The sequence below is a fragment of the Mustelus asterias genome, chromosome 10, assembly GCF_964213995.1.
Source record: "Mustelus asterias chromosome 10, sMusAst1.hap1.1, whole genome shotgun sequence".
NCBI lineage: Eukaryota > Metazoa > Chordata > Chondrichthyes > Carcharhiniformes > Triakidae > Mustelus > Mustelus asterias.
Genome location: NC_135810.1, coordinates 80,028,028 through 80,042,482, shown reverse-complemented (window position 1 = coordinate 80,042,482; position 14,455 = coordinate 80,028,028). Strand labels below are relative to the sequence as shown.

General features: G+C 40.7%; 1 protein-coding gene across 2 annotated transcripts in view; it reads right to left on the bottom strand.

The window, feature by feature from the left end:
- dync2h1 (dynein cytoplasmic 2 heavy chain 1) overlaps positions 1-14,455 on the bottom strand; it is a 524,787-nt gene that overhangs the window by 170,133 nt on the left and 340,199 nt on the right. For both annotated transcript variants that reach the window (XM_078222026.1, XM_078222027.1), the window contains one exon: positions 1,648-1,808. In XM_078222026.1, the coding sequence (XP_078078152.1) occupies positions 1,648-1,808 (161 nt within the window). The remainder of the gene's footprint in view (positions 1-1,647; positions 1,809-14,455) is intronic.

Here is a 14,455-nt window from a genome sequence, read left to right as displayed (position 1 = left end):
CATAACATTTAGTGGAATAAAATTTCAACTCACCCAGTGCCAAATGTCAGACAAACATGCTGTCTGACAATATAAAAGAAATGGAAAGTTTGAAAGAGTTGCTGGTGAGATAGGACTTGGTGTCTTTAGTATTGACATGGAAATTAATGATGTGTTTTTGGATGATGTAACTGAGGAGCAGTACACAGATAAGAAATAGGAGGGCCAAGAATAGATCCCTTGAGGGGTATGAGAGGTAATGGTGTACTATTGGGAAGAATCACAATTAATTTGGGGAAAAGAAAACATTGCAGGCAATTTTCTGGCTTAAACTGGAGAGAAGAGAATGAGCCCAGGTAATTACAGTCCCACCCAGCTGAACAGCACTGGCGAGGCATTGGAGAAGGACAATACAGTCAACCTTGTCGAAGGTTGAAGACAGGTCAAGAATCATGAGGAGGATTGGTTGATCTTTGTCATTTGTGACTTTGCTAAGAGACATTTCAACACTATGGCGGGGAAGGATTCAAATATGGAGCTGCTGGAAAGTTGGGCATAGAATTGGAGGCTACAGCACATTCAAGGACTCTAGAGTGGAAAGGGAGGTTGAAGATCAGATGGAAGTTTACAAGATCAGAGAGGGTCAACGGTTTGTTGTTTTTTCGAATGAGGGGTGTTCATGATAGATTGGAAGGAGAACGAGACAGTACATGAGGAGAGAGAACCATTAACAACATCAGCTAACCTGTAAACCAGGAAGAGAAGTTGTGGTATATGTGCCTTTGCCTGTTCAAGTGCTCCGGCCCATTGTTATCCCAATGGCTGCAGCATGGCTGGTGGAAGGTTGCTGATTTTCAGTGAAGGAGACTGCAGGTGGCCATGAAGGATGATCTTTAGCAGCTCTGGGGCTACAAGGTATGATCTTGGGATGGGCTGCAATAATCTGGGCTGGCTTGTTAAGAGGCAACAGCAAGGATAGCACTGAAGTTGCAGGGTGGGGGATGAATGCTCTCTTCTTGAGAGGACACACCCATTCTGCACATTTAGAGTAAGACGTGATAATTTTAGCTCTAAAATGCAACTTGTCTAAATGCATTTCACTCTTAAAATTAAACACAGCTTCATGTGTTAAAATATGCATATGATCTATCTCACGCTGTTTCGATTGTAAACCCAGCTCCTAATATGGCTCCAATATGAATTAGTGTAACAAATAACTAGCATAACACACAGTCATTGCATTCCATATTTATAACCTAGGAATTATTAATTCACAAATAAACACTCGCTGTACTTCTTTGATATTACTCTATCTGATAGCAGAATCTTTAACCAATTCACAATAAATAGATTAATATCCGTGTTAAACAGTGGACAAAGGATCATCATATCAAAGATGTGTGGGTTAGGTTAATTGGCCATGCTAAATTGTCCCTTAGTGTCAGGGGGATTAGCAGGGTAAATGCATGGGGTGTTGGAGATAGGGCCTGGGTGAGATTGTGGTCGGTGCAGACTCGATAGGCCGAATGGCCTCCTTCTGCGCTGTAGGGATTCTATGATTCTATGAAGGCTTTAAATGTTAACATAGCTAAAAGCATTTTCTAGGCCAGTTACTGTTATATGTCAACAATATTTGAGACCATTAGAATATTTCTCTTGCTTCTGTACCTCATGGAAGTTTTCTCTGCCAATAGTTTCACTGGCCAGCTCTTGAAGTTCTTGGGAAGGATCAGCACCAGGCGAAATAATAATGAGAACTGGTTCAGCTGCCAGTGTCTCAGTTAAAAGACGCTTCAGGTTCAAAGGTGGTGGAGACAACTCTTTCATTCCTAAAAGAAAGCAAATCCTGCTTAACGTTTCAAGTGATTGAATATAAACTAGTTACTGAAATCAACACAAATATAAATATACACAGGGAACATGTTAAAACCTTCTGTGAATATAATAATATAATAGCCAGTGTACTAATGGTCAGGTTGGTGTTTCATTCCTGGGTAAAATGATTGAAGATGAGGTTGTCTCTGACAGCCCTAGCATGTCTCTCCATGGCCCTTGCATCTTACAGAGATGCTGCACTATCTCTATCATCTTCCTCATATTCCTCTGCCCTTTGCAATGCAACGTTATGCAATGCACAGCCAACTCTGATAGTCCTGGACTCCCTCTGTGGCACACAATGCAATGCTCCAGCAGAGGTTCAAGGCATTGCAAGTGTATTTTGAATTATCCTTTGGTATGATCTATGCTTGCCGTTGAGCATTGTGCAGCATTGTAATGCTCCTCTGTGACTTTAGTGTACCTTTAAGAATTTTTTTTTAAATCATGTTTTCAGCAGTTGTAAGCAGACCTTTCCAGTTTGTTTTTCTCATTGCTGCCGGGCCATCTGCTGGAAGTCCTTTTATTGCTGCTTCAAAGGCTTAAATGGGGTTTTGTTTATTTTTACTCTGGGATCTTTAAGACCTTGCATTGTGAGAGGGAAGATTGAGTGATAAGTCAAAGCCAGGTAGTTCCTCCCCAGGAAAAATCTAAGGATTCATTTTCAGTTTTAGTTTAGAAGGGAGTGGGCATCAGACTAAAAGCAGTGTTTCTCTCCCTCTCCCTGGTATTGGGAATTCTGCTGGTTAGCTGAAAGCAAGGCTGCTTGCCTTCCTGGAGTGGACAATCTGCTGTTGGTGGTTGGCTTGCCTAGAGTCTCTCTCTCTCCCTGGTGTTCTGGGCAGCTGTTCTGACTTTAAACTGTTCTGCGTGTATCCAGAGGGCTGCTAGAAGTTACAAGGCTGAGAAGTCGGGGTTTCAATTCTCCAATCAAAGGACTGAAGCTGTTCGGACCCCAAGCTTGTCTGTGTGTGCCTCAAGAGAATTGCAGCATTCAACCAAAAGGCTAAATTGCAGTATTACGTGAGCTTTAGTCTTTGCTGTGTTAAACCTATGGCAAAGGTTTTGTATATGGGATTCGTTTCATTGGAACGGTGTTTAGCTGTTAAGGTTGATACTATATCATGATTGTTTTTTTCTTGTTGTAATTGGTAAAAAGGCATTGCTAACTTTCTTTCCATACTTAGCTGTATTGATAAATAAACTTTGATAGATAAAAACTCCCTGTGGGTCATTCGAATCATACCTGAAGTGAAATATGTCTTGCTCACCCTAGCCAAATTCAAAGTGCAAAACTTATGACTCAGGCGGACTTCATATAACACTTTGGAGTTTGGAATTATAACACCACTGTTGGGCTGAAGAGATGATACACTGCTATCATGAGCCACATCCTGAGGATATAGCCCTTGTCACCCCAAGGTCCAATCTTGCACTTGGACAAGGGCCTCAAAACAGCTTTGGTAGTGTGGAGCTTTATAAAATGTCTGAGACCCGAGAGCTCCCTGGGAAACAAGCACACACCTGTGTATTTTTTTTCAGGTGATCACAGATTAATTGAACCTTAAGGAAATGAAACCCTTCCAATTCACAAATGCAGTTGGCGGTTCTCAAACAGTTCTAATGGCCACATGAGTAAAGTCAATTACACCCTCTACTTGTGAAAAGTGCATTGTGTTCATTTTTTTCAATGTTTCCTGGGCTCTCTAACTTCATAAAGTTCTAATATGTTTTACTGTAGCAACTTGAACTTCGTAAGTTTTCGACCTACAATTCTTTTGGTGGGCACTTGGCAAGTTGCTAAATGAGGAGAGCATTGTAGCATATTGGTAGAGTGCCAAGAATGTTCACTTTATGACATATCATGAACTGGAGCTCACTTTGTTTATAATGAGCTGCCTTCCACCTCCCAAGCTGTAGCACTGGAGAAATAGTGTTGGACAGATGAAAGAATAAGACAAGCACTCAGGACTTGGGACTGCAATTCATGATTAGTTCTTCTGACTATTATGTAGAGGTGAAGTTGGGTTGTTTCAGAAACTTTGTGACTGATGTTGGAATGAAATGACAGCATGACACTGAAAGCTAGGCTAAAGGAAATCAATTGTATGGTGTAGTAAAGACAGTGGTAGTTAGGATTCGTGGTGTTGGAACACGCAGCAGGTAAGCTCAAATCTGGATATCTCTCAGGAAGATATTGCAAAGCCCCTACAAAAAGATTCACTCAGCAGGAGCATGGTTTGAGCATGCCAACAGTTCGATAATATTTCTCATGGCAGCGTTGGTCTCACTGTAGGCCAGCTCCACAGCCGTGCCCAGGTCATGAGCCACATGCATGTCATCAAATATATAGCTTGTAACCTAACAATGTGGTTGGAATAAAGATGGCATAGATACCAGGTGCAGGCTGAAAGTCATGACTGCTGCTAGAATGTTAGTCCCTGTGGGTGAAAACTAATTGCACATTAGGAAAGTTAAATTCCTCATGATTAATAAACATGCGGCTGGTGCTAGGGAGTTTGCGGGACAAGATGAAATCTAATGCCTTGAGGAAGCTTGTCATGTGGGTGAACCCTGTTCTGATAAAAGGTCATCGACCTGAAACCTTAACTCTTTCTCTCTGCACAATTGCTGCCTGACCTGCTAGGTATTTGCAACATTTTCTGTGTTACTCCCACTTTCCAGCTTTTGGTTTGATTATGGAATTTCAATGGTATGTCATGTTCTTTTTAAAAGTTTAAGGTTTCTGCCTTGAACACCCTTTCACGTATTGAGTTTCAAGCACCCACCACCCTCTGGGTCAAAAATTGCTCCTCAACTTCCTTTTCATCTTCTGCCAATTGCATTAAAACTATGCCTGCTAATTATTGACCTCTCAGCTAATGGAAATTGCTCCTTTGTAAACATTCTATCTAGCCCTTCAAGGTTTATAAGCCTCAATTAAATCACCTCTCAGCCTCCTCACTTCTGAAAAAAAACTCAGCTACTCAATATTTGCTCATAGCTCATATTCTCCAGTCCAGCAACATGCTTGGAAATATCCTCTGTGCCTTCTCTTCCTGCATTGTGGTAACCAGAACTGTACACTTAAATAGTATTTTATATAGCTCTAGCATAACCTCCCTGCTGTTGTATTCTATGCTTTGGGTTTATTTTTATTCATTCATGGGATAGGCCAGCATTTATTGCCCATCATTAATTGCCCTTGACCTGAGTGGCTGGCTCAGTCATTTCAAAGGATTTTTTTCAGAGTCAATAAGGGAAAGTATCATGTATGTCTTCTTAACCACTTTGTCAACCTCCTCCTACCTTCAAAGGTATGTGGACAAACATTCCAAGGTCACTCTGTTCCTTTACACTTCTCAGTTTTCGACCATTTATTGTTCATTGCCCTGCCAGGTTTGCCTTCCTCAAATTCATTAGCTCATATTTCCCCAGACTGAATTGCATTTGTCAATTTGCTCCCAACCTGACCGGTCCATTGATATCTTCCTGCATTTTACAACTTTCTTCCTCGCTATCAACCAACCAGCCAATCTTTATATAATTTTATCGTACTTTTAAGGGGCCTTTGGAAAAGAGATCTAGCAAAGCAATAATTCTCATTGTGAAATAAAAAGCACATGTTTTTTCTCCTATCATTGAGCTTTCAGTTAGCAACTTGTGTTATAAATTAAGAAAAAATATCAGAAACAATTTACGTTTTAATTAAAAAAGAATACAATCTCAATGAAGAAAGTAAAATGAGTTAACTATTGGCACAACTACATGGCATTCTACTTTTTGTATTCAGATAATACAATTGTGCAGGAAAACATTTTACCAGCTGCTGACTACTACTTTTCAAATTCTTCAAACTTCAAAAAAGTGTTTTAAAGCTAACAAGTTATTCAGTTCAGTTAAAGCTAATAAATTATTAACAAGTTATACGGTTGCTTTGTTGCCAAACACTCAATCTGCACATAACAAAGTTTTAAATGAGATAGCAGGTGATACACAAAAATTGCCTCTAAACTCAAAGATAGAGGATACAGTATCTTGTTCCCTGAGATAGTCCTGGTGCTTCCAGTAAAGAAGGAAATTCACTAAGCAAATTGAGGACGTTGAATGAGTGACTGGTAACATGATGGAATGCAGTAATGCTAACTTCTTAGATAAATCAGAGATTGTTACATGGATGGGCTACAGTTCAGTCAAGTAGAAATAAGGGCTTGCAACAATAGGGCAGCTGTTGAGAATCAATTTAAACTACAGATATTGGGATGAGAACAGGGAGAAAACAGGAATCACAATGAAACAGATGGGAGAGAAGTAAACTGGGTAGGAACATAAAAATCCAGAGTGGTACACGTAAACTATACACTGGGAATAATCAGATACAGGAGTATGGATTATAGTATATTCCTCTTACCTTTCATGGTATGTGGACAAACACTCCAAGGTCACTCTGTTCCTTTACACTTCTCAGTTTTCGACCATTTATTGTTCATTGCCCTGCCAGGTTTGCCTTCCTCAAATTCATTAGCTCATATTTCCCCAGACTGAATTGCATTTGTCAATTTGCTCCCAACCTGACCGGTCCATTGATATCTTCATGCATTTTACAACTTTCTTCCTCGCTATCAATTTGCTTAGTGAATTTCCTTCTTTACTGAAGCACCAGGACTATCTCAGGGAACAAAATACTGTATCCTCTATCTTTGAGTTTAGAAGCAATTTTTGAGTATCACCTGCTATCTCGTTTAAAACTTTGTTATGTGCAGATTGAGTGTTTGGCAACAAAGCAACCGTATAACTTATTAATAATTTATTAGCTTTAACTGAACTGAATAACTTGTTATCCATATACACGAATTGTTATTTCCCTCTCTTGATCTTTCTTTCTGTATCTCATTTAATATTGAATTCAGTAACTTTACAGTTCCTTTTTCAGACCTTGCATTATTCATTTCACAACCCTTCAATCTGGTTGATTAGGAGATGCTCAGTTGCTTACCTTGTTCACTCTGGGCCAAGATACCCTGTAAACACAGTCAACAACTTGTAGGGCAAAATAACATTTGCATTCATCAGGCAAGGGTAAGTCTAGGCCGGAATTTTACCGCCATGCCCGGACGCGGCTCGCAGAACGGAATCCTCCATTGGCCTTGGGCAGGATTTTATGAGCCTCGCCCGAGCGAGGTCGTAAAATACCGGCTCATGTGTCTACCAGAGCAATTGTGGGCTAGTATTTTGCTTTTCAGTTAAATCTGTTCTTTCTATGAAGCAGGTCAAATCTAATATTATAATACCATGCATTTTTGAGTCATTTACATAGTAAGATTCTGTTGGCCAGGATAGCAATGGAAACTAAGGATTTGACCTTCGCCAAAAAATTCAAATGGAAAAAGTCAACAACGATAGGAAGATTGTATATTGTCTAAGTCTGGAGATGTATTCAAAGTTGTAACACATTCTTGCGGTTCTGATGAACATGCACATCATTTGGACTTTTTGTACCATAGGGTACTACCTCGTCTCCCTGATTTATTCTTTCTTTTAACCACACAGGAATGTCAAACGGTGTTTACTGAAAACACAATCTGGCAAATGGCAAAGCCATGAAATTGTTAGAAAACAATAAACAACACACAGAAATTAATGAGTCAAGGATATGAGGTGCTTATTTGAAACTGCCGACTGTGCAAACTTAGAATTACAGCAGTATAAAACATTGAGTAACATTCTGGAAGATATCCAAAGAATTCAGCATTCCACAGAGTATAAATGTGCATTATGAGCTAAACTCCAGAATAACTGAAAACACATTTTCAGGCGGATTGTAACATTGTGGAAAAGATGATGCTTGGAAAGATCCTTGTTATTCAGATAGCACAGTGACTCAACACATGCTGTAAGTTTATGCTTTTGAGGTTACGTTTTGTTTTTTTTTTCTTTAAAATAAGTATCGTAGGTTTAGGAAGCTTGAGACTAAATCTATACATGCATCATACAAAGGGAGTTATCTCCAGAATTTGAGTCGCTGGGCAGAATTCTCCCAAGCCCCAGCTGGTGGGTTCGATGGTGGGCGAGGGGGAGAATATGGCAGGAGGTCAAGAAACTGGTGTCATGCTGGCGTGAATTTACAGCAAGATCTTCTGCTTGTGCTAATCATGGGAGGTTAAAAACCCACCAGAGGCATGAACCTCATTTACATCCTGTTAATGGGATATAGCTGAAGGCCTGACCCCCCCCATTGCCCCCTCACCCCACTTCAGATTCTCTACAATCCCAGTGAGACAACATGCTGGCATGAAACATGTTTGGAACAATGTGGCATGCATATATCGGGACTTAACTGAACAATGTCTGGTTCTGCCTCTGAAGTTCAGGATGAAGGCATACTGCAATCCTGGAGTGTGGAACACCAAAGCAGTGAATCGGGGGAGCATCTGCAGGTGGAGCTTCTAGATTTGGTGCCTGGGGGGGTCCATCTTCCAGCCTCAGAATGCTCCTGAAGATACATTTTTGTTCTCAGGAGGTCCACCTTCCGGTTTCAGGGTGTTCCCGGTGATCTACCTTCGTTTTCAGGAGGTCCACTTTCTTCCTTCAATAGTGGGTCAGTGACATTGGGCGACTTTTAACATGGCACCCAGACACAACGGCTGACCACACACTATCTAGGGCTGCCCCACCACTGAATATGGCATAAAGCACCTGGGTGCATAATTAATGAGGTCAGGGCTAGAAGATTTGGCATGTTTGTTCGCCAGCCTCTGTAGTAGGAAATACTTTTCATTCCTGTTCCCATCATGGCACTTAATCACAAAAACAGAGAGGGAGAAATTTGTACACACTGTGCAAACTTACATTAATTGCATGGAACAGGTAGCATTGTGGGCCACTACTGTATAACATCCTTCATTGATACCATTGAAGAATGGCAAACAGGTCACACTCAGCACCATGCAAATTAATTTCTTTCACAAATTATTTTATTATCACATAGCTATATGTGGAAGATTACAATGTGCAAATTAGTTGCTGCTTTTTCTATATTACACCAGTGACTACTGTTACAGACAGGAGAGAAAGAAACTGAGCTTCATTATCCTTTCTCCATTGTTAGGGTCCTAGAAGACCAGAAGATCATAAGATATTGGAGCAGAATTAGGTCACTCAGCCCATCGAGTCTGCTCCGCCATTCAATCATGGCTGATACTTTTCTCATCCCCATTCTCCTGCCTTTTCCCTATAACCCCTGATCCCCTTATGAATTAAGAACCTATCTATCTCTGCCTTAAAGACACTCAATGACCTGGCCTCCACAGCAAAGACTTCCACAGATTCACCACTCTCTGGCTGAAGAAATTCCTCCTCATCTCTGTCCTAAAGGATCATCCCTTCAGCCTGAGGTTGTGCCCTCTGGTTCCAGTTTTTCCTGCAAGTGGAAACATCCCCTCCACATCCACTCTATCCATGCCTCGCAGTGTCCTGTAAGTTTCAATAAGATCCCCCCTCATCCTTCTAAACTCCAACGAGTACAAACCCAGAGTCCTCAACTGTTGCTCATACGACAAGGTCTTCATTCCAGGGATCATTCTTGTGAACCTCCTCTTGACCCTTTCCAAGGCCAGCACATCCTTCCTTAGATATGGGCCCCAAAATTGCTCACAATACTCCGAATGGGGTCTGACCAGAGCCTTATACAGCCTCAGAAGTACATCCCTGCTCTTGTATTCTAGCCCTGCTCTTGTATTCTAGCCCTCTCGACATGAATGCTAACATTGTATTTGCATTCCTAACTGCCGACTGAACCTGCACATTAACCTTAAGAGAATCTTGAACAAGGACTCCCAAGTCCCTTTGTGTTTCAGATTTCCTAAGCATTTTCCCATTTAGAAAATAGTCTATGCCTCCATTCCGCCTTCCAAAATGCATAACCTCACACTTTTCCACATTGTATTCCATCTATCACTTCTTTGCCCACTCTCCTAACCTGTCCAAGTCCTTCTGCAGCCCCCCTGCTTCCTCAATATTACCTGTCCCACTACATATTTTTGTATCATCTGCAAACTTAGCAACAGTGCCTTCAGTTCCTTCCTCCAAATCGTTAATGTATATTGTGAAAAGTTGTGGTCCCAACACTGACCCCTGAGGCACACACCACTAATTACCGGCTGCCATCCTGAAAAAGACCCCTTTATCCCCATTCTCTGTCTTCTGCCAGTCAGCCAATCCTCTATCCATGCCAGGATCTTACTCTTAACACCATGGGCTCTTAACTTATTTAACAGTCTCCTATGCGGCACCTTGTCAAAGGCCTTTTGGAAATCTAAATAAATCACGTCCACTGGCTCTCCTTTATCCAACTTCCTTGTTACCTCCTCAAAGAACTCTAACAGATTTGTCATACATGACCTCCTCTTGACAAAGCTGTGCTGACTTTATCATGCACTTCCAAGTACTCTGCAATCTCATCTTTAATAATGGACTCTAAAATCTTGCCAATGACCGAAGTCAGGCTAACTGGCCTATAGTTTCCTGTCTGCTGCCTCCCTCCCTTCTTAAACAGTGGTGTTACATTCGCTACTTTCTAGTCCTCTGGTACCCTCCCTACCTCCAGTGATTCCTGAAAGATCACCACCAACGCCTCCACAATTTCCTCAGCTATCTCTTTTAGAATCCTGGGGTGTAATCCGTCCGGTCCAGGTGATTTATCCACCTTCAGACCTTTCAGTTTCCCCAGAACCTTCTCATCACATGAACCTGCCTAGCTAAATCCACATTCCATTCCTTCAATTAAAAACCCCCAAGGAACCTTTTCTTTTTGTAAACAAAAGCCCATTAGCTCTTGCTTAGTAAACACTACATGACCAAAAGGTGTAATTATCCTGCTCTTCCAGCATCTGAGCGGTGTGTTTTCCAGACACACTGTCTACCTGCAGAATAGAGCTGAATCTTTAAGCAGTCCCCTTAAACATAAATATATACATATGGCAATAGCATACTATCATCATACTATCTGTCCGTAAGCAGAGGTGTTTTGAATAATTTTTAAAGTAGGCTGTGGTGTGTTTCTCCAAACTCTGAGTTTGAGTGGTCTAATTTTATTGATAATACATGGCAAACTGTCTTTACGATTACCTCAGAAGATTACTTTATTTCACATTCTAACCACACATACACAAACACATACAGATGTACACACAAAGGGGGACAGAAAAGGGGAAGATTCACAGCTATGGATAACAATAGAAAATATGTTTGCTAATAATACATAATGTTCAGTGACTCTTCAGACACTGAAGCAATCCATGTCCACATGCTTCAAGACAAGGACAATATCCAGGCTTGGGCCAACAAGTAGCACATATCATTTGCTCTACACAAGTTCCAGGCAATAACCATCTCCATCACCATCCAGATCAAAGCAGCTCACTTGATTGGCACCCCATCCACAAACATTCACTCTCTCCAACATCGACAAACAGTAGCATTAGTCTGTACCATCTACAAGATACACCGTAGGAACTCATCAAAGCTCTTCCAAACCCATGACCACTGCCATCTAGAAGGACACGGTCAGCAGACACATTGCAATATCTAACATTTACCCTACCCTGGACATTCCCTCTAAGTCACTCATGACCCTGACTTGGAAATATCACCATTCCTTCACCGTCAGTGGATCAAAATCCTAGAACGTCTCCCTAACAGTTCTGGGGGTGTACCTACACCCCAGGGACTGCAGCAGTTCAAGAAGGCAGTTCACCACCACCACCTTCTCAAGGGCAATAAATGCTGGCCTAGCCAGTGACGCCAACTTATAAATAAATTTTTAAAAAGTAAAACAACCACAGAAATGAATATCAGTTTTCATGATTTCTGGAGTCTGAAAAGTCAAAATTCAGAGGGTATTTCCGTCATGGGAGAGTTGAGTCCAGATGAGTTTCTGGTTGGAGACAGCAACACAAAAGTCCTTGAAATGAATGACAATGAAGCACAATGGACTTTCTCTGCTTGGACCATTGGCTGGTGATGATCAGAGACTTTTATAAGCAAACAAACTTCAAGGAATTGAGAGATAGTGGCCAGCTACATGGTCAGCAAGGAGGTCGGCTGAAGTTCTTTCCAATTGGTGTTGTAACAGCAGATTGAGCTATGAGGCTAAAAATGTAATAGTAAAATAGTCGAAAAGGCTAGAAGCATGGGGTCGTGTGACCTGGTCCATTAATTAATTAATTTCAGCCTCACAAGCAGTTTCTATGCTTCTAGCAAAAATCCACTGTTTCCCTTAGGAGTGAAATGGTAGCTATCAACACTTCTTCAGGTATAAGGCCTTGTCTTTGTTATTATCTCAGCAGGGATGGAGGGAGTCAGTTCAGCTGTTACTTGTCTGGTTTCATAGTTATTCTGTGGCCTTACACTGGGGTACGAGATTCCACAAGGATGACTGTGGAACTGTTTTGTTCTTATAATTTTTGTCGGTCGCTTCCAGAGCTGATGGCCAATCTGGTGAATCATTTGACCTGTAGCAGTCATCTCAAGATTTAGCAAAAGACCATTTTAAACGAGCAAAAGGGAATAAAGTTTTAATACAAACAGTTTTGATTTATTTTCACATCTTATTGACATAACACTGCACAAAAACTACTTCACTAGCTGTGCAGCACTTTGGGATGTCTTTAAGGTAGTTTAAGATGCAATATTAATGAAAGTCTTATTCATTTTTTCATAATTCTCTGTTGAAGTCATGACTAGGACTTGAGTTCAGTCTGCAGCAATACAGGTTTTAACCATTTCATTTTTTTAAAATAAAAATACTTGGTATGTTTAACATATATGTTTAAGATATATGTTTAACAGTAATAAAAACAGAAATGCTGGAAATATTTAGATCAGACAACATCTGCAGAAAGAGAAACAAAGTTAAAATTTCAGGTTAATGACCTTTCATCAAAACTAGACAAAGTTAGAGATGTAACAGATTTGAGCAAGGTCTCTTGCATCTTCGATTCTTACTGGTTCTGACAGAAAAGGTTAATAACCTGAAATGTAACTTTTATTGACTGGAGATTCCCTCCAGGGGTAGCAGTTACTCACTGCGATTCTGGATGTCCCCATAATTAGCATGGAGCCAGGTTCTCCAACCAATTGAGGATTCGGACAGGTCAAGAGCCAGAGACCTTCCAGTTTGAGAGGAGCAGCAAGTTGCAGAGGCACCCTCTCTCCAACCACTCTAACCCTTTAACTAAAAAACAGATTCAGCAGCCAATGTTGGAGTCTGGGGGGAGTCCTCCTACAGCTTAATCTGCAGCGGTTCCAGTGCCCAGGCACGCAGGGAGACCCTCTAGGCCTACCTGGAACCCTGGCCAGTTGGCTTGCTGCTGTTGCCTGAGTTGGGGCACTTAAACTGATCCTTCCTTTCCCTGGCCATAATTAATAAGCATAATCAGCTATATGTGGATGTATCGCCCTGCAAGCCAGGATCCTGTCTTGGCTGGGAGGTGGAATGGAACCAGTGGGGACCAAAAACCAGTCCCACTTCTCTGTCCAAGGACACTGTCAGGCCTGCTGAGTATTTCCCGCATTTTCTGTTTTTGCTCCACATTTTCAGTTTTAGTGGTTAACAGCAGCTGCAGCCTGTATTCTCCGTACAGGTGCATGAAATACTGTTAAAATAGTTCCCAGATACATGTATATGTTAATTTTTTCGATGTGTGTCCTTTGAAAGCGAAAGGACAATTTTGAATTTCTAACAGAGTCAGCAGCAAATTCATTTCCAATTTGCCTAGGGGAGAAAAATCACAGCCTGTGTGACTGGAACTGAATGCACTATTCTAAATGAAGTGTAACTAATGTGTTATAGGGATATCAATGTATTACTTGCTTAAGCTTCTCAGCTAGGTTGCTGGAAATACATTTTAACAATTTCTTCACCTGGTCATTTATTTTTCACATTGCATAAATGGTTTCAGCTATATTAAATAAATAGTTCAAATTACATTCTTCATAATAATTCAAAGACACTCTAAACTGATTAAAGAAGGAACTATAAACTTTGATTCTTCAGATAATGAGCTGATCTAAAATTAAATACATCCATCATGAAAATGTAAATCGGTAACATTTTTATGCTGCTGAACTGGAATTAATGCCTCAAAGACTAAAGCATGTCTTTTCAGGTGCAGAGCTTTGCATGATGCTTGTGCATATCAAGATTCAGAGTTCAGTGCACCTCATACAGTATTTTCTATCTGCTTTGGATGAAAGTGCTGGATAATTTTACTTATATGCCTGAATTTTGCAAATGCACTTTTATAACACAATATCGGTGCTATCTGAGCAAGTTCATAAAGTTAACTTACAAGGAGGCGCTTTCCATTAGTTTTATTAAACAAAATAAAGGAATACTATTACGCATATTTTCACAATTAGCACATTGAATTTCACGTTGGAAAGTACTTGACACCAGAATTTATTCCACTGTGAGCTCAACCACACGTGAATTCGCTATACGCGGGTTCGGCCGTACGATATACAACAATAAGCCACTGCCAAACAAAATCTCCATGGATTGGTATTTTAATTACAGTAATAACTTATGCAATCATTTTCA